The 20,097-nt window shown below is 34.8% G+C and overlaps 1 protein-coding gene across 5 annotated transcripts in view; it reads right to left on the bottom strand.

The window, feature by feature from the left end:
- Fancd2 (Fanconi anemia complementation group D2) overlaps positions 1–20,097 on the bottom strand; it is an 883,021-nt gene that overhangs the window by 678,715 nt on the left and 184,209 nt on the right. For all 5 annotated transcript variants that reach the window (XM_090413132.1, XM_090413256.1, XM_090413216.1 and 2 more), the window contains one exon: positions 13,049–13,173. In XM_090413132.1, the coding sequence (XP_090269258.1) occupies positions 13,049–13,173 (125 nt within the window). The remainder of the gene's footprint in view (positions 1–13,048; positions 13,174–20,097) is intronic.

The raw sequence follows: 20,097 nt of genomic DNA, 5'->3' as shown, positions 1-20,097 counted from the left end.
TTTGGATTTGGTGGAGAATGTAGCTGATGGCTATGAATATTTGAGTGTGGTAAAGGCCCATTGTGGTGAGGACATCACTATGAAAAAACAATCAGTTTTGCCCTGTTTGTATACGACTTTCATAAACCAATACTGTTGGTAAATGTATCTACCTGCATGTATGTGTATTACCTGCAACAAAAGGATCCACCATGCTTGACATATCAAAGTATTTAAGGAAGGAAGAAATGTTTTCTTTTCAAAAAGTGAATTGAATCTTAAGATGTTTGCTGTCTCATATGTTTAAAAAGGGATTGAGAACATCTGAGGCATGTGACCAAACAAACACATCACACCTACATAGTATAGCCAAACAATATGTGTAGAACAGAGTTTGGGACCTTTTTTTTTTTTCAAAGGTCTCCATTAAGTACTTCAGCATTGGGGAAGGGAGAAAGCAGAGGGCTTAAAGTTATCCCCCCCCATCTGTTTATAGAATTATCTTTGCCAAAGCAATATAGCCTTAGTTCATGGTCAATGCAAAACAAGACTAAAATATCAGGAGGGGAATTCAGCTTGGATAAGGTCTGAGGCATTTATAAGTGAAAAAACTGATAAAATTTTTGTATTGAGGGATGAGTCTTTCTATACTGTACTTAAAGTCGACAGAGTTTTTATGGTTGAAGAGGTGTTGCTAATATACCAAGAAAGTACTTTGACTAATGTGTATGAATCAATGCCATCCTCAGTAGGGCATGGCACATTTTGTTTGTGGATTTGGTAGCCTGTATATCCAAAGTGGGATGGGGTTGAAGTGTCTGGAATTGAATGATTTCAGTTTAGTGATAATTTTTACAGGCCAAGAGGTGGCCTTTTTAACATTAGATTCACCAAGGACAAAGTCTACATCCCACTATAGCTACTTTAGATTTGTTGACCCATGCTTCACAACTGCCACAGAACATGGCATAAAAAAAAAAAAAAAAAAAAAAAAAAAAAAAAAAAAAAAAAAAAAAAGGGGGGGGGGGGGCACTTTACTTAACTGTATCAAATACAAAATATAAATGCAAAGGCTATTTCGGAAATCTATCTCAGCTTTAAGAAACTATCCAAACTTCAACAAATTTGGTTCCACGAAATTACCTAAAATTTGGGGAGTACTCATCCCAGAACATCAGCCTAACAGCAAAGGACAACCCATTTCAGCTCGCTAGGAGAGCATAATTTAGGACTTCGAGCTTAACCTTTGGTTACCTATTTCAGTATCACATCACTTACCAAATGTAATGCTTGCATGCATTTATTATTCTGTACATGTTCTCTGATGATAACAATTTGACTTTGCTTTAATTACATTTTTATAATGAATACATATTCTACATCATAATATCCTTAAAATAGTATTATATTACTTCTATTATGAGTAGACATACATGTATATACGTAAAGATATCTGAAAAATGGAATAAGAAATTATATTTATGGATACTGAACTAAAGAAATTCATATAATTACCTTAGTTCAGAGCAAAAAGTCACTGTCAGAAAGACTGCAAATTTGAGTCAAGCATAAGACATGGACTTTGAAAGGGCAAAGGACTTTCTGGAAGAGCTTGTATAGCTCCTTCAGTTTATAAGACTTGGCTTTAAAATAAATAAATAATATCACAATGCCATTAGTTTACAACAGTGTTGTCATTCTTCATGGTATGTAAATTCATTCAGCAGCACATAGCTAGTAGGCTGAGAGCCACAAGTGAAATGCACCCTCCTAAATCATCAGAAATTCTGATATGAATCCTCAAGGGATGTGTGTGTATATATACTATGAGAGTATCACATACAAATTTACATGATTAATAACTTTTTATCAATAATGTGTTCTCCAAATCAGTATGTTATCTGTCAGGAATCCAGTATGCCAGATTTCTATTTCAGTCATCCAAGGTGCTAAATGAATTGATGCACCTAGTCCTTAGACTTGATCTAATTTTCCAAGAACATTTTCAAATTAAATATCACTTTTTCTGACTTTCCTCTCCTATTCAGGCTAGTATATTGACCCACAATATACAGCCAAAATGGACTCTGGCAAACTCACAATATACAGCCAAAATGGACTCTGGCAAACTCGGAGAGCATTTGAAGTGCAAAAGAATATCTTGCCAGAATGCGTAGTAGATTACCTTCACACACAGTGAAATACAACCAACACTACCAACACCACTACCATCACTCTGCTAAGTGGAGGCCTGTAGTGGCAAATGACAAGTTTGACCTCTAGAGAAGTATTCTGGTTTGTCTCCCTCACCTACTGTCTCTATACAGTTGGAGTGTTACCCTTCCAAGGTCATGCCAAACGTATTTAGAGAATCAAATCCTATTTCATGTCAAGGGTACATCAGTTTAAATGGTTCTGCCACAGGTCAGCCACCAGATGGCACACAGGTCTGAACCTGTAACAAGTCAGTAGGCTTCCAGATAAGCTGGCATATTTTGGTGTTACATGCTCCTAGATCATGCCTGGAGGAGGGAGTTCAGGTACTGGTTATTTGTGAGATGCTATCAAGGCCACATTACGGAGAGGATTGGTTATTTTCTGTATGGATTCGATGTCCAAGAGTATCTCCTGTTACCGTATGTCTCTATTTTATTCTTTCTACAAATCCACAATCAATAATGAAGATTACAAACAAACAATGATAATGTCATTGTAATCATATTTACACCTCCCTCAGAAACCAATTTCCAGAATAAGACAAATCAAACAAAATACTCAAAATATGTCCAAATACCAACAAAAAAAATACTTTCACATCTACTTCACAAACATCCATGATATAAAAATTACAACATAAGTGATACCCATTATAACTTACAAGCATTTATACTGACCTCTTACTTTTAAACCAAACTTATATCGCAGGTACATCAACCACAGTCCACCTTCAATGTCCTAACTAATCAATTCATAATTCATTATACCACAAGGGTGGCATCTTTGACTTTGTGAGAAATCCAGCTATCCAAACAGAAGTCAACTTCTAGACAACCTTAATGTCCATAACTCCAACTGGATTCTCTTTTCAAACACCAACCTGAATTCCTAAAAAACCCTCTCCATTTTCCCAGACATCTTTGATCTTTTTTTGAACCAGATACACCTCCTTCTAGATATACCACAGATCACAATCTCCTAAAGTTAACTTTCACACAGAATCCTCCTCCTTCTATCCGCTTCAACCTCATGTCTTCTGGTAGTATTACAGAGGTATTGAGTGAAACGATCTCTAGAACTTCTACTATTCCTTTCCCAGGTCTGATTATTGCTTCTAATCATCTGCCAAAACACCTGCTTTGAATTTATCTCCACTGGCATGAAGGTCTTCATCTCATTTTACTCAAAATTCTCATCCAGATTATAAGTCCTGGTTCAACAGAAGATACACCAAAGCAATCAATGAAAAATTCAACTTACAATAGGCAGCTTTCAACAAGAACCCTGGCTTCATAATCAGCCTATACTGAAACATGCAATAAATACAAAACAATTCCAAACCTGACTTCATAAAGGATAACTGGCAGAAAACTCCTCATAGATGCTTCTGCCATGCTCTCCTCTCTGCCTCATAAAGAAGGCAGTACTGTTGCAGCATGTAAAATTAAAGCAGACTACCTAGCATCATTATTTTCCTCCAACTCCTGCACAGATGAGCAAGACAAATCACATCCTACCATCCCAGTAGGTATTACTGTGGTTTTTTGGCAGAAAGCCATCAGACGAATGCTAAAAAACTTGGACAATGGCATCTCTGTTATTGTAATCAAACACAGTACTCCAAGACCTAACCTCTCCTCTATTGTCCCTACAATATTTTATACTCAGCCAGCACTTATCCCAATGCAAGCAGGCATTCTGACGTGTTCCATTAAGAGAAAGCCTATCAGCCAACCAACCACCTACCAATCAATATCATCCTCAACGTTCTCCAAAACAACGGAGAAAAGTCATCAACAGTCATCTTCTTCACTACCTAGAGGCCCACTAGTTAATCAAAAGCACCCCCACTATTAATTAACTGGTGGACCAGTTAAAGTAATCAAATCAGTTGTACTCGCACAGTACTCAGAATGCACACCAAACCATCCTCTATAATATACACAATCTTCTGCATGTATACCTAGCATTTATCCTACATCATGGAAGAAAGCATATAACCAACCTATTGCAAAAAAGGAAGATATAAAAGTCTGCCATCACTACCACTATTGTCATCATCCTCAATCCTCACCAAAATAATAAAGTCATTAACATTCAACACTATCCACCACTAAGACGCCTATTATAATGGAGAATATCATCGACATTCAACGCTATTCACCCTTTGACACCTATTATGGAAGTATCCAGTGGTGTGTAATAACCAAGCTATCTTTCTCTCTCTCTCTCATCATTCAGTGCATGTCAAGGTGGAGGGATACCTTCTCTTCATGCTTTGCAAATAGTCTCAGATCTCTATCAACCACCCATCATCTTTCTCCTATACATAAACAATCTAATGTCAATCACCACTAATCCTATCCATAGTTTTGCTGATGATAGTACACTCCATGCAACCCACTCTTTCAACAACCATACAATGCTGAGATATTGCAAGTTTCAAGATCATCTACAACCAATATCTTAAACACTGATTTCATCCTTCACTGGAGCAAGGATAAATTCTCGCCTTCAGTGACAAACAGTCTTGCCTTTCCTCTCACGAAAGGAACCTCGCATCACATTCCTTTACCCACAGTAATACACAAATCAACAAACAGGATCAGATCTCTCTCTCTCTCTCTCTCCATGGACTAACATTTTCTTCTAGATTCTAATGACAAGCATATCACATCAGTACTTTCCTTTACCTCTAAAAACTCTAGGTATTCTTTTCCACTCAAGATGCTATTTTTCACTAATCCAGTTCCTTATTCAAGTCCCAAAGCCACTCATCCTTGCATACTTTTCACATTCAGAGAGGTGCACCTAAAACATCCATAATATTATTTATGCTGTTTCTGGGAGAGCAATTTAACTTATAGATGATCCTCCCTCAAGAGACTTTTGACTATTTCACATATGCAGTTTTGTTTCAGCTCTATGCATCTTCTATGGATACTTCCAAGGTCATTGCACAAGTTAACTGGCAGCCATTATTCCTCCACTTTCTGTTGGGCTTGGTAAAACCACAACAGTAGCAGCTGCTGTCCAACATATTTTTCAGTACAACTGCAAACATACTAAACCTGTTTCTTCACATTCTCATTTATTCCATCTACCTTTTAAAGCAGCCTTCCTCAAATTATTTCCCAACAATTATAACATTCAACTCTTCAAGAAAAATGTCAATAGAGTTCTTTACAATCCTCACCTGCAATAGGTTCTTCTACACCTCTAATGTACGGAATAAGAATTCTGTTTCAGAGAGCAAACCATTTCAGATTAGTCTGCTCTCACATTTTTGAATGCTAACAATGTCAAGTTCTTTAACACTGTTACCATGACTTACTAATATCTTTATTTTTCATATGATTCTGCCATTGATACCATCTGCTCTCTCCTCTATTTTTCTCAGAACGTTCCGTCTGTGATCTCTAGTCTACAATCAACTATTTTTATCAGCTCTCAGATGCAGAACTTAAAATTGATATGAACACTAATTTACACTACAGTCAGTTTACTGTTTGAATTTATTATGAATATGAATTATTTCATATGAATTTATACAGATGACTCCACAACTCACAAGCTTTGCTTACTCATTTGTTGATATCATCATTAAATTCCTGATATGCACCTTTTGGGGCTATATATTATAGTATTTGTACTAATTCCAACAAATTTCATCCAAATTTGATCTGCCGGGAATCCAATATATTCAGATCCTATACTTCAGCCTTCTAAGGCACTTCTGACTGCATCTATCCACTTAGACCTTGGTCTACCTCTGGATCTTTTTCCAGTCATCCCAGAATCAAGCATCTGTTCTGCTAATATTTCCTCTCCTTTTTCGAATAAGTCACCATGCTACCCTACATTGCAAGTTCATGTATTTCTGAGACAATATTACAAATGAACCTGACATTGTAGTTTTAATGATTCTACCATTGGTGCCATCCGTACTATGTTATTCCCACAATATATACCAGCTTTGCTTTTAAGTTAGTATAATGGAAAGGGTCTCCATTAAGGATGAAACTGATTTGTTGCTGATTTTCTTGCCAACAATATGACCAGAGTTATTCAATTTAGATAAGATATCAGATTTACATTGGATTTTTGAGGAGTATACAACATGATCTACATAAAGTAAAGAGCTGATATTAAAATCTCCAATTTTATTATCAGGTTGAACCACTGAAATAGTGTGCACTGTTGTCCATTTTTCACAAGACCATCTCTACATGGAGTCACCGTCCCATGAAAATTTCATTTACATAAATTTGAACCTAGGTAAATTTTCCTGAAAGGGCTATGGAAAAAATAGTGAGTTCTAAAAATTTTATGCAAAGCATTTGATTTTCTTGCAGGTTATAAAGAAAAATCTAAAACAGGATCAGACTTTAGAAAGGAGGTTTGAAGTCAGCAATAAAAAAACATTATGATGCCATCTCAAAACATGCTGAAAGAGATCACGTTGCATGAGATTTTAGCAAGATTTGCATAACTGGAGAAGAGGAATCTTAATGTGAAATGGTTCTAAAAAGCAAAGCGAAACAAATGCTGCTTTAGCATCTGTTATCCAGAGATTTATGTTTATGAAGATAATCCACTATTATCTGTTGATAATTTCTTAAAGAAAGTCAAAATGCAAAATTAATTTTTATGTTTTCTCATACTGTTTATACTGTATTATATGACTATATTATATGATTATTTTATTATATGACTATATTATATGATTATAAGAAACTCTGTAGTCAGTTAGCATTGGTACGTTGGGTAGATGAGCTAAGCGAAAAAGATGTTGACAATGCATCACAAGGCACAAGGCAGTAATTGACAAAAGCAATGTATGACTGCATAAAAAGGGTTAAGCATATAAATAGAGTAAAGAGTGAAATGGTTGAATAGTGAAATCAAGAAAGCTGTGCTGGAAAATAAAATGTTAGGGAGGAGGTACAAGGCAGTTGGTGGTGATCAGATCCATGAAAAGTATAAAGTGCATGCTAGAAAGGTGATGAGCATGATGAAGAAAGAAAGGATGTAGTATGAGAGGAGATTGGCTGATCAGGCCAAGGTTAACTCAAGGGAATTTTGATGCTACATGGAAAGCAAGAGGAAGAATAATTATGGCAGATTAACATTGGTGGATAGTCATGGCAGAAGACTAACAGCTGCAAAGGATATAGTGGGATTACTGAACAAGCATTTATCAGTGTGATGTACACTGGTGTAAATGATCCTGTGCAATAAATAGAAGGCAAGTATTAGGAGAATTCAAAGTGAAAGAAACAGAGGTATATCAGATGTTGGTTCGGTTAGATGTGAATAAGGCTGTGGGAATGGATGACATATCACCACGTATTCTTAAGGAATGTGCATCACAGTTGGCTATGCTGCCCTTGACCTGGTTATTTAATGAAAGTCTTGCAGTGGGTAGGATTCCTAAAGAGTGGAAAGAAGGCAAAATAACACCACTCCACAAGCATGGTTCTAAGACAGAAGTCTCCAACTATAGGCCAGTCTGTATAATGACAGCGGTTGTGGTCAAGGTGTTGGAAAGATTAGTAAGGAATAGAATACAGAATTGGATTGATGAACATAGCATTCCTTATGATGGTCAGCATGGATTTGTACAGGGTAGGTCCTATTTTGCTAATTTACTGCACTTTATAAGGTGACAAGTGTGTTAGATAAGGGAGAATCATATACATTGATATTCTTAGATTTTGCAAAATCGTTTGATAGATTACTACATGATAAGTTGGTGTACAAGCTGCAGAGAATGGGAATAGAAATAGATAGAATATTGGTTAGATGGATCAGAGAATGGTTCTCTGAACGATACCAGGTTGTGTATGATGGAGCAATGTCTTAAAAAAACAGTGCAACTAGTGGTGTGCCCCAAGATTCTGTTCCTGGGTTCCTGCTGTTTAACTTGTTTGTAAACAACATATCATGTGGACTGACTGAGGATCTTCAGTTATTTGCAGATGATGCAAAGTTGGAAAAAATTATAAGTCGGATGCTGATGCCCTTCAGGAAGATTTGAATAGACTTTTTACTTGGACAAAAGAGTGTGGGATTGTAATTTTAATATCAATAAAAGTAAGGTGTTGCATTTTGGAGTGCAGAAATCTAAGGCTGTGTACTATATCGATGGTGCCATATACTGCAAAAAATGGATGAGATAGAGATTTTGGAGTGATGGTTGACATTAGAATGAAGTTTAGAGGGCATATTGCTAGTATTGCAAAAGCTGCACATCTTAGTGCTGCTATGATAAGACGTACTCTAACATGTAAGGATAAGGAAGTGGTTGTGCCACTATATAAGGCACTGGTAAGACCACACTTGAACTATTGTGCTCAGATCTGGCCACCTGGTTTTCAATGTGATGTGGAGTCCTGAAATGAGTGACTAAGACAATATCAGGAGTTCGGAATGCTGGCTATGGCGAGAGAGAGAGAGAGAGGTTGAAGAAATGTGGATTGCAGAGTTTGGTGGAAAAGAAGAGAGGTGATATGATAGACACATTTAAGTTAGCGAGAGGATTTTATCAGATTAATCTGGAGGAGGTTATAAAAAAGATTAGGTGAGAGGGGAAGAACCAGAGGTCATTCCTGGAAGTTATGTAAAAGTGTGATGAGAGTAGATTTTTTACATGGAGAATTGTCAATCTCCATTTCTGATCATGCCCTGAACACTTTATATAGAATTGACTGGAAAAGCACCAGTTGCTTACATCACACCAAAACGTGATATGAAAGCAAATTTAAGAAAGTCTGTGAGATTCTTATCAACCACCCCAATCTGAACAATATTGAAGGTCTAAAAATCTCAAGCATATGGAAGGCACATATTCTACCCACGGAATCTTTCACTCTAAGAATTAACTATAAACAGGACTGTAGGTAATCCAGAATCCTAAATCTAAAATAACAATTGTAATGTTAAAAATAGGACATCATTGTTACTGAAAGAAGACTATCTATAAGAAAGAATGTTTTTCTCATGTTTTCTTAAATAGAATTTAGCTTTGATGTAGTTTCTAAATAATTAATTTTTTTTTTTTTTCACTAGGGGTCATGCCAGTAGAATAACCAGTGATCAAATCATTGTTTCTTTAGCTTACTGTGTGTAATGTAACTCAGCTTGTCCTTGTATATACTCCAGATTATGATCTTAATATGAAGATCGAAACGTCGGGAAATTAAGAGTTATTTATAACATGGTTGTAAAGTCCATAATTTCTAAAATGAAGTTAATTATGAGGATCAGCTGAGAGAATGTGGACTGCAGAGTTTGGTGGATAGAAGGAGAGGTGATATGATTGAGACTTTTAAACTGTTGAGAGGTGGTTGCAGGGTTTACACTGGGGAGTTCTTTCGCTTGGTTGAACAGCGGGAAGGAGTGATGACAAGGAGTCATCCCTGGAAGTCAAGGAAGGAAACTGTGAGCAAGAGGATGATTTTTTAGTGGTTTCTTTGCATGGAGGGTGTTTGAACCATGGAATGCATTGCCTGATAGAGTGGTGAGAGTGAGAACGGTCAATGAGTTTAGTTTAAGGAGTGGTATGATAGACTGTGTTTCCTAGAAGGGACCTCCCACGATGAGTCTTGATAGACTTTGTGTTTCCTAGGAAGGACCTCCTGTGATGAGTCTTTTGACTCCATAGAGGCCTGAATAATAACAACAATAATAAGAGGGGATGGCCAGATTGAAATCATTTGGCATAAGGAGCCCAGAAAAATTACTTTTTGGTATGAGACCTAATGCAGAAAGTCAGGGAAACTAGATCATCAAAGGCATGGTATGCAAATGTGATAAAGATATGAATGTCTTCAAAGATGGTAACATATGTGGTGAAAGGGTGGAAAAATATGCTTTGGGTTCAGACCTTTTGAGTAAGTCTGGAGAGGGAAAAGAGAAAATTCTAGAAAAAGACCAAATAGATTGTATATCTAATTATAAGAATAGGTGATAATTTATTATGTCTATACACAAATGCCAGGAGCATCAGAAACAAAGGGATTGAGTTCATTGCTTTATTGAATATGATGTGGCCTAAAATTGTTGGCATTAGTGAAACAAAGCTATCAGAATCAGATAGTAAATGGGATCAACTTTATTTATAAAATAAATAAATCCCTCAGTTGCAAGGAAGAAAGAAATGCATCACCAATTTAGCCTTATGGGTACCAAATGATCATAATGGTTGACTTTAATTTTCCAAACATTGATGGGTAGAAGAGAAATCTCGTGATAAGAAAGAAGAGAAATTTATTGAATTGTTATGAGACAACCTTCTCAAGTAGCATATGAAAGAAGGAACTCTAAGTCAAAGAGTGTTGGATTTGCTCATAGTGTCAGAATGGGGTTTATGTCAAGAATATGGCTATTTTACCACCAGTTGATAAAAGTGATAATACTATACTCTTCAGGAAAGTATCTAATTCTGTTGATGCTCCAATTAGAACAGGTTACATGCTGAACTACAAAGCTAGAAATTATATCTTAGGTCTAATGGTATCATTTCTGAATGAGAAAAGTGTCAACAATGCATGGGAATATTTGAAAAAGTGCTTAAATGAGGTGGTATCTGAATGTATCCCTAGTGTTCGAAGAATAAATAAGTTGGGAGTGAAATTGATGTACTGTCTTATTAAGCAAGGAATTCATAAGAAGAAGAGAGGTGGAAAGAATTTCATTAGAATAAGAGTGAAAGGAGTTATGAAATATCTAAAGCTCAGGCCAGAAAAGAAACAAGTATTGTGTGGAAAGCTAAATCAGAGTATGAAAAGAAATTGGCTGTGCAAACTAAAGGCAATCCAAAAGAATTTTATCGTTATCCCACAGGCAAAAGAAAGAATGAATGTGAAAGAATAACTTTACTGAATGCAGGTGGTATTCGAGTTTGGAAGCTAATGAGATAGTTAATGAGTGCTCACTTTGCCAAGATATATAAACCAGGTGAATGCAACATGGTGCACAGTCCTACTGCTACATTGAATGAAGAGTTAGAAGGTTCATGAAAATGAGGTTGAAGAGCTATTGCATAACCTGGATAAGAATTTGTCTATAGGGACAGATGGAATATCAGCCCATTTGCAGATGGAATGTTCAGCCAAATTGGCTAAGCCTTTCACATGTTTGTATAACTTGAGTCCCAGTTCAGGAATGATACCACAGGAATGGAAGGAATGTATGATAGTTCCATTGTACAAGGGTGGTGCAAAAACTAATATGTCTAATTACTGGTCTATCAGTATCTCTGGTGTGGTAGGGAAGATTTCAGCGATGTTGGTAAGAACTTGCATATAGAAATGGATAGACAAGCAACTATACTATGCAAGGAACACCATGGGTTTATTAAAGGAAGGTCATGTTTTAGCAACTTGCTCATATTTTATAACAATCTTACAGGTGAGTTGGATAAAGAGAATGGATACACTATGATAATGCTGGATTTTTCTAAGGATTTTCCTAAGGAATTTGATAAGATACAACATGAAAGGCAGTTGCATAAACTGGAGATATGTGATTAGAATATAAACTCTTGACTTGGGTCAGTGGATGGTTGACAGACAGATATCAAAATGTGGTATATGGTGGGTGTGAATCTGCCAGATTAAAGTGATCAGAGGTGTACCTCAGGGTTGAGTTCTTGTACTACTGTTGTTCAATCTATATATTAATGATATTAGAAAGGGTCTAACAGGAGATGTGCAATTCTTTGTCAATAATATAAAGAAAGGTAGGGCAATCAGGAATGCTACTGATATCCAGGACTTAAAAAATGATTTGAATAGGCAGGAAATTTGGACAAACAAAAATGGCTATCAGTTTAATGTTAGTAAGTGTAAAGTTATGCACTTTGACATGATGGGATTTCCAGCAGTAGATTATATTAATGGGGTTATGCTATAAGAAACTGAGGAGGCAAGGGATCTTGGCATATTGGTGGATAGGAATTTGAAGTTTAAAAGTCACATAGCAAAAGTTGTAAATATAACTCAGAGGATAATTGCGGTGTTGAATCAAACCTTGACATGAAAGGATAAGAAAGTCATTTTGCCTCTTTATAAGGCTTTGATATAACCACACCTAGATTATTGTGTACAGATTTGGTATACCCCCAGGATGCAAAGAAAAGTTACAAAGATCATATCTAGATTATGAAGACAGATTGCAAATATGTGGAATACAGACTCTGGTTAACAGGAAAAAGAGGAGGTGATGTGATAGAGGTCTATACATTTTTGAATGGGTATTATAGGATAGCGTCTGATGAAATATTTATTATATGGAAGGTAGGGAGAGAACATGGGGACTTCTGCGAAGTTAAATTTATTTGCAGTCAAGAAAGGGGTAAGAGCTAATCAAGACAGGTAAGTTTTTCTCTCACAGAGTAGTGAGTGAGTGGAATAGTTTGCTTTTAGGAACAGTGAGTGCATCTAGTGTGAATGATTTATAGCCTCCCTTGTTGAGTCCTTGACTTCCTGGAGGTCTTAGATGATGATAATAATAAATCTCCAACTATGGTTGTTTCAAAACTCAAAACCCAGTTTGTGACATGTTGCCCATGTCACAAACTGACATTCCATACTCTTTCATTCCTTCAGCATCCAATAGATATCATCACCATAATCATTTAAAAAGGCTGTTAAAACATTATTTGCAATGAATAAGTACAAATTTAAAATAATTAAAAACTAACAACTATATTAATCTAATAATTGTCTATTAAAGATTAAAGCAATATTTTAAACATTGTCTAAATCATAAATACATAAAATATACAAAATATCATGATGACATACAAAATAAATAAATAAATAAATAAATAAATATTCAAAATCACCTTATCTTTAGTGCTACTGCAGGATGATCGGCATCATCTAATATATCAGGCAAGGAACAGATTATATCATGCTGAACATCTGGAGTAGTAACTGATAATAACTCCAGCATCTTGTCAGATAATTCCTAAATAAAATTTGTTTATATATCATCATCAGGGCTTGAAAAAGGCACTTATCCATGACATGAGAATTTTTAGTTAACAAGTAAAAAAAGTTTTAGTTTAGCCGGAAGTTTATTTATGCAATGCCAATTCTGTTTTAGGTCATAAACGATTTATGTTTACCTCATTTGCATCTATTGGGTAATGTTGGTCATTACAAATGCCTATTCCTGATCATCAGTGATTTTATCATAAGAAATATGGCCAATGAGAGAATAGGATATGTAGTCATCGTTTTATCTTTAGAGCACTTAGTAGTACTGTGAGGTAACTAATTAATTGAAATGTGGCAATCTAAATTAGATACTCAGCAGATAGCAGTAACTTGTTCGTTTCTTACCAAGTGGAATCTGGAGAATTTAACTGTTAGTAGCAGATATTAAAACTTGAAAAGTTGAAAAAGAAGTATTTTCAAAAAAATATTTCTTTATACTAATTCTAATAATATATGTTGACTGCTTTTCTAAGTAGCCATTGCATCACATGACATCACTGAGCTGTCTATCTGGTAATGTTTCAGGCCAGTCAGAATTCAGAAGCACACTAATGAAGGTTATACATGTAGACCTAACATTTTATTATTATTATTGAGGATTTTTATGATACTAAATGTTTTCAACATTTGGTTATAGGGCAGAGAGGACATTGTTCAACTATTTTCCTTAAGTCATCATCATCATCAAATTCCTGCCATGTACCCTCAAGGGGTGTACAGGATATGATAGTACTACATGAAAAATTTATATCATTACTAACTTCCTATCTACAATTTTCCTCCAAATCAGTCTGGAACAGATTGATTGTCCTTAAGTGATTCAATATAAGTATCAGAATCAAAAACATAGCAAAAATAGTAGTATCGTTAACCCTTTAACTGCTGAGATACTAAATAACCAGTATGACCCTCCTTGCCGAGTTATTTTCACAATTATAAAATATTTTATAATTATATAAGATCATGAAAAAACGAACATAAATGTTGTAAAAACTCACCATTCATGATGTAATGTTTGTAGATGATCCAAATTTTCAAAAATTTTAATTTTTAAATATTAAAATTCCATGTCAAATAATGTCACACACAACTTGAGAAACACCTCCACAAAAATACTTCCATACTTTAGTAGTGTGTGGTAATTTTGAAAGCAAGGGTGTACACATAAGGCTATGCCACATTTGGCATACCTATACTGGCTCTCTTTTTCTTTTTCTTTGCCCCAATGTGGTATTTGAACACACATGACAATGCCTAGTGGGATTTGCTTTCTTGGGTGTGGGTGGCCAGGTATTAGAAAATGTCTTTCCCTCAGTCTGAGGGGTTTGTCACCCTGTGATTGTCATCCAGATGCAGTGGTTGGTCTTGTCATGTGGAACTTTTGAAAAATTTCTCTGATGAGAATCAATTGAAAATTAGCGAGTGTGATATTTTCACCAGTATGTACAAAATACATACTGGTGAAAAAATATGTGGATTGACAACAGTGAGATCCAAGAGATGAAAAAAGAATTTTCTATACCATTTGAAGGCCTTTCTCACACATTCAAGAGAACTGACCATCATGTGTGTCCTGTCCACAGCCCCATATTCCATGACACATTCAGATTTCATTATTGGTTTGTTTGTTGTCCTGTCAACTTTCCCTGATTGTTTCATAGTCTGTGTGGAGTGTGGTCAACATATAACCTTCTTGTTTATCAATCCATTTTACCACCATCATATTGTCTGTGTATGTGGATTCTACCTGTCCTTCTAATTTTTTGTTCAGTTTCAGCAACCCTTTCCTGTTTTCCCTAACTCCCACATGCATTGGTACCATTTTTATGTAGTCAGTCATACAGAAGAGGGCCAGAATACCAATTGTCTAACCACAATTTGTGCCCTTTCTGCAAATACTTCAGATAGTTAAAATCGAGTTAACTCGATCGTAGCAAGGTCGCCATTTTTTTCTGCTCTCGAGTTAACTTGACCGTAGCAGTTAAAGGGTTAATAAACTGAAATAATAATAACAATAACAACAAATGATTGTGTCACTTATAAAAGCATGAATGAATTTATTAAAAAAAAAAAAAAAAAAAAAACTGGGTTTTATTTGGTCATAGATAATAAAAGAATGAAACTTACTAGTTTCATCAATAAAATTTGCGGCTTCTTCTGGATAAAAAATAGATAAAAATAAATGCAATAAAAACAAGCAAACTACGATATTACAAAAACAAGCTATATATGGACTACTACTAGAATATAAACTGACTGAAAACTATTAACTGCTCTTCAGAAATGTGCAGATAGTTGGCTTAAAAGTTAAAATCTGACACATGGAAAGATCTGATAAACAATTTCCAGATATTACACGGGATTAATCCTTTATTCCTATTAAGCACACCCTCTGAAAAGATGACCATAGTAGATTATTTTATGTTGCAAGCAATAAAGTTGTCTCCAACATAACACATGGAACTCTTAGGCCACTAAATATTGTGGTGTGCAAAAAATAAAAAGCCAAGCCTGAGTTGTCTTCTCTGTTATTGTTGATGTCTCCAATGTGCTCTTTCTTTATTTCAAAACTTCTTGATATCTGGACTATGTAAGAAATTCTAGATGAGCATGGAAAACTGCAGACCTCCAGGATATTTGCATAAGGGTTATGGTCTTCAGGAGAGAAGAGTAAACTTTGTATCCTTTCCTTTAGTGTTACATAGTGATCAGCATTCATTTCAGACAAATTATGGAGACTACAACCATGTTAGAAATAATTATTTTAATTTCCCAACATTTTAACCTTCATGTTAAGGTCATCATCTGGAGTATACACACACACACACACACACACACACACACACACACACACACACACACACAGAGAGAGAGAGACAAGCTATATTACATTTCACATAGTATGCTAAAGAGAGAATGATTTGATCAACGGTTATTCTACTGGCCTGATCGCTAGTGAAAATTAATAATAATAAATTAATTAAATAAAAATAAATGAAATAAATGAAATAAAATAACTATATCAAAGCTATATTCTGTTTATGACAACATCAGAGAAAATTTTTTCATATAGATAGTTCTATTACAGTGAAAGTGTCCTAATTTAACATGAGAATTGTTATATTAGATTTAAGATCCTGGATAAGCTATAGTCCTATTTATAATCAGCTCTTAGGGAGAAAGGTTATACAAATAGAATATGTGCCTTCCATATCTTGGAATTTTTAGACCATTATTTTTATTAAGATTAGGTTGGTTGATAAGAATTTCACAGGCCTCCTTAAATTTACATTCATACCACATTTTGGTGTGGTGTAAACAACAGATGCTTTCCCAGTAAATTCTATGTAAAGTATTCAGGGCATAATCAGAAAGGCCAGCTTTCCCATAGTTATTAAAATTTAATGTGCCATTTATGTTCCTATTTTCTGTTTCCCCTATATAGGACAAATTACAGGTGCAATGAATGTGGTATACACCAGGGTGGGCAAGTGAAGGAAGTGGATCCTTGGATGAGTTCAGTAAGTTCTTTAGTTTTGCCAGAGATTTAAAGGTGGCTTTAATGTTGTATTTCTGTAGTATTCTGGTAAACAGAATACTACAGACATACAACATTCTGTATTTCTACTTAAGACTACTTAAGTTTGGTAGATTTGGTAGAATGTGACGTGCCCAAAACAAGTGCAGCTTCAAAACACTGCGACACATAGTCAGTAGCTGAATTGAAGGAAACACAGGAAGATGATTTGATGTAAAATCAGGTGTAAGACAATGATGCACACTGTTTCCAATGTTATTCATCAACTATATGGATCCCATTATGAAAGAAGTCATCATTAAACCTTACGTTAGAACCAGAGATATCAAACTTAGCTTGTCGGTTTTATGCCGATAATGCTGTATTCCAAAACATCTCTAGGGCAAGGTCTTCAGAATTCTTTAACTAAATTGAATAGCAGCTGTAACAAACTTGGCATGAAACCAGCAATAAAAAGACAAACTATGAAAACAAACAGGACTGGAATGCCTACATTCTCAATGAGAAGGTGCAAAAAATTCCAACTATTCAGGCACAGTTTTCATTGAGGATCAAAAATTAAATATGGAAATAAACAACAGAATAAGCAAAATTAGTATGATTGCGAGTTGAATATGATTATTCAACTCGCTTCCTATGATAGGAAGAGGGGTTGAATAAATTTATCTAAATAAAAGAGAAATTAGCCAAAACACTAAACAAGCAGCATACAAGACAGTCTTCGAAGCAGTTTTAACTTTTGGATTTCAGAGTTGAGTTAGAAATACTTAATGAAAGATTATAGACCAGAGATATCAGAATTTTAAGAGAAATCAGGAAAGAGAACAGATGGCATCAGCTACAAACAGGATTGGTCATTAATGTGAGAAGATTACTGGTCTATAGAAGGATTAAAAATGAAGATATTAGGAAGGAACTTGACATTATTAACATTCAAGAATGGGTGATGTTAGCAAAACAGGTGTTTGTTACAAAGATGTCAAGAAAAAGACCAAGAGGAAAGCTAATAACTAGGTGGACTGATTCAGTTAGAAGAGCCTTAAAGGATCAAAATGTTAAATATGATAATATTGAAATACTGACAAGTCATACACTAATTTGAAGGAAAATTGTTGATAGGATATTAGTTATGTACACCTAATCATGTAGTACTTTTGTAGTAATCAATACATCTCTTAAGGGATCAAAAAATTAATGACTGTGATAATTTTTAGACCTTCCACTCACGAGTCAGGGCTAATTACCAGTGCCTATAGTGAGTGGCCTTCTTAGGATAGGACTTTATGCTCCTAGTCTAACATCTTTAATTTAATGTCTTGGGGCATGTTTTTACAATTTTGATATTGTATCCCAGATGAAATACCGAACATTTAAACCTGTGTTTAATTACTTCAATGTGCTATTTTTATTCCATTAAACTTCAAGATGAGCTTGAACGAGCATCTAAGCTTAAATAATAATTTTCTTTAATTTTTTTTTTCTTCAATAATATTTGTTTATTTCAGTCTGTGACTGACCACTGAAAGCTGTTCTACTTTGACTGTTTTTAAAACTTTTATACATATTGTCTTTTCAATATAAAGCTCAATATCAACAACAACATACTTTTTTCTTCTCTTCATGTGAATTTGTGCACATCTTTATGTTGGAACATACATTTATTATGACTAGCCCATGCTCTGAACAGAAGGTTGGCAGTAAATTGTAAAATAAATTAATTAATGCCTTTTATTCCCTGTAAGGAAGAATAGGCAAGGATATTTTAGCCTTATCTGACTTCTAGAGACTGAGAGGCAGACAAGTGCTGCCATCATTTTTCTATCTAATAAAGTAGATTGTCTGAAATAGTGTGATTCTACAGTAGATTTTCTTGAGTGTAAAGGAAGAAAAACCTTAGTTTTTGGGTGAAAAAAACCTGCTTGCCCATATCAGAGATCGACTGACTTGGAAACCAGATGAAGAAAGGATTTGAAAAAAGTTCCTCTTTTCATTGACCAGATTCAAACATAGAATGCCTTTCTTTGGGTTGCCTAACACTATGGATGCAACTGCTGTTTCCACAGTGCTACACATGCCCATGTAAATTATAATAGACAAGAAATTCTATTCTTGTTTAAATTCTTTGCTAAGTATAAGCAAAATTCAAGAAGTATTGTCAAAACTAAGCTACACACACAGTTGCCTTGTGCTATATATATATAGCACAAGGCAACTGCTATTACTTCGTAACAGTTGCCTTGGCATGCCATAATGCAACACTTTTTCTTGGCAGTGTATATATAACTATGCATTATGGGAAGGATCACTACTCAGCTGGTTTCGACCGTTACTGAGATATCATCAGTGGAAGCTAGCCTCAGGAAAACAAAGAAGTTAAATCAATGTAGCAAAATGATCTATCACCATATTATTAAAATACTTCAAATTAGAAATAGTTTTAGCAATTTTTTTTCGCTTGTTTACGAAGAAAATACAAGTAGCATAGTCACTGAGCTTCATCTGCACAACTGGATTAATGGATTAAACCTGATTATTATAAAACATGACTATTAGAATTTACTTTGTAACCAAGGGGAAAAACTTTCTATAACTAGCTTATCTCTATACCAAAGTAATATTAAATATTATTAAATTATTTAAAAAAATGTATAAAAATTATAAAAATTTAAATTAAATTATTAAATTATTATTACTTAATATCAAATAATATTAAAATACTTTGATACACCATTTTGCTCCTTCTATATGGAAAATATATGACTTCTGCAGGGATTTAAACTTTTGTATCTTCCAGGATCCAGATCCAACAGATAAGACAATAAATATCAAACTGGTTCTGGATAGTGACTGTTCCCACAATGCATACCAATATACATCTGAAAGTTAGTGTGCTTTGTGCATTACGGGATGCTGAGGCAAATGATGTGTAGAAACACAACTATCTAGAAGTACGCAAGATGTCAAGATTCTTCACATGCAAACTTTGCAAAAATACTTGGATAAAGGAATAAAACAAGAATATAATTTCATGTATAACATACTTCGAAACCAAACAAAGAAGCTTTCACAAAATGTTATTCTCGTTTTACTAAGCATTACCATGAAAAAATCAAGTCCCTGTTGCATAATTACTAAAAATTACTAATTACAAAAAAAAAAAAAAAAACTAAATTTTTTGCTTTGAGAGTTGTGAATGAGTGGAGTAGGTTGCCAAAGTCTGTTTTGAGTGCTTTGTATGTTAATGGGTTCAAGGAGAGGTATGATAGATTGTGTGGATAGATTGGGTCTCCTGTGATGAGTCTTCGGACTCCATGGAGTTGCCCATATAATAATAATAATAAGTTGTTTGTTAGG

Source organism: Typopeltis vanoorti, chromosome 1 (assembly GCF_054136105.1).
Source record: "Typopeltis vanoorti isolate ZY-2024b chromosome 1, IOZ_Tvanoo_1.0, whole genome shotgun sequence".
Taxonomy (NCBI): Eukaryota; Metazoa; Arthropoda; class Arachnida; order Uropygi; family Thelyphonidae; genus Typopeltis; species Typopeltis vanoorti.
This window is presented reverse-complemented; position numbering and strand designations above follow the sequence as displayed.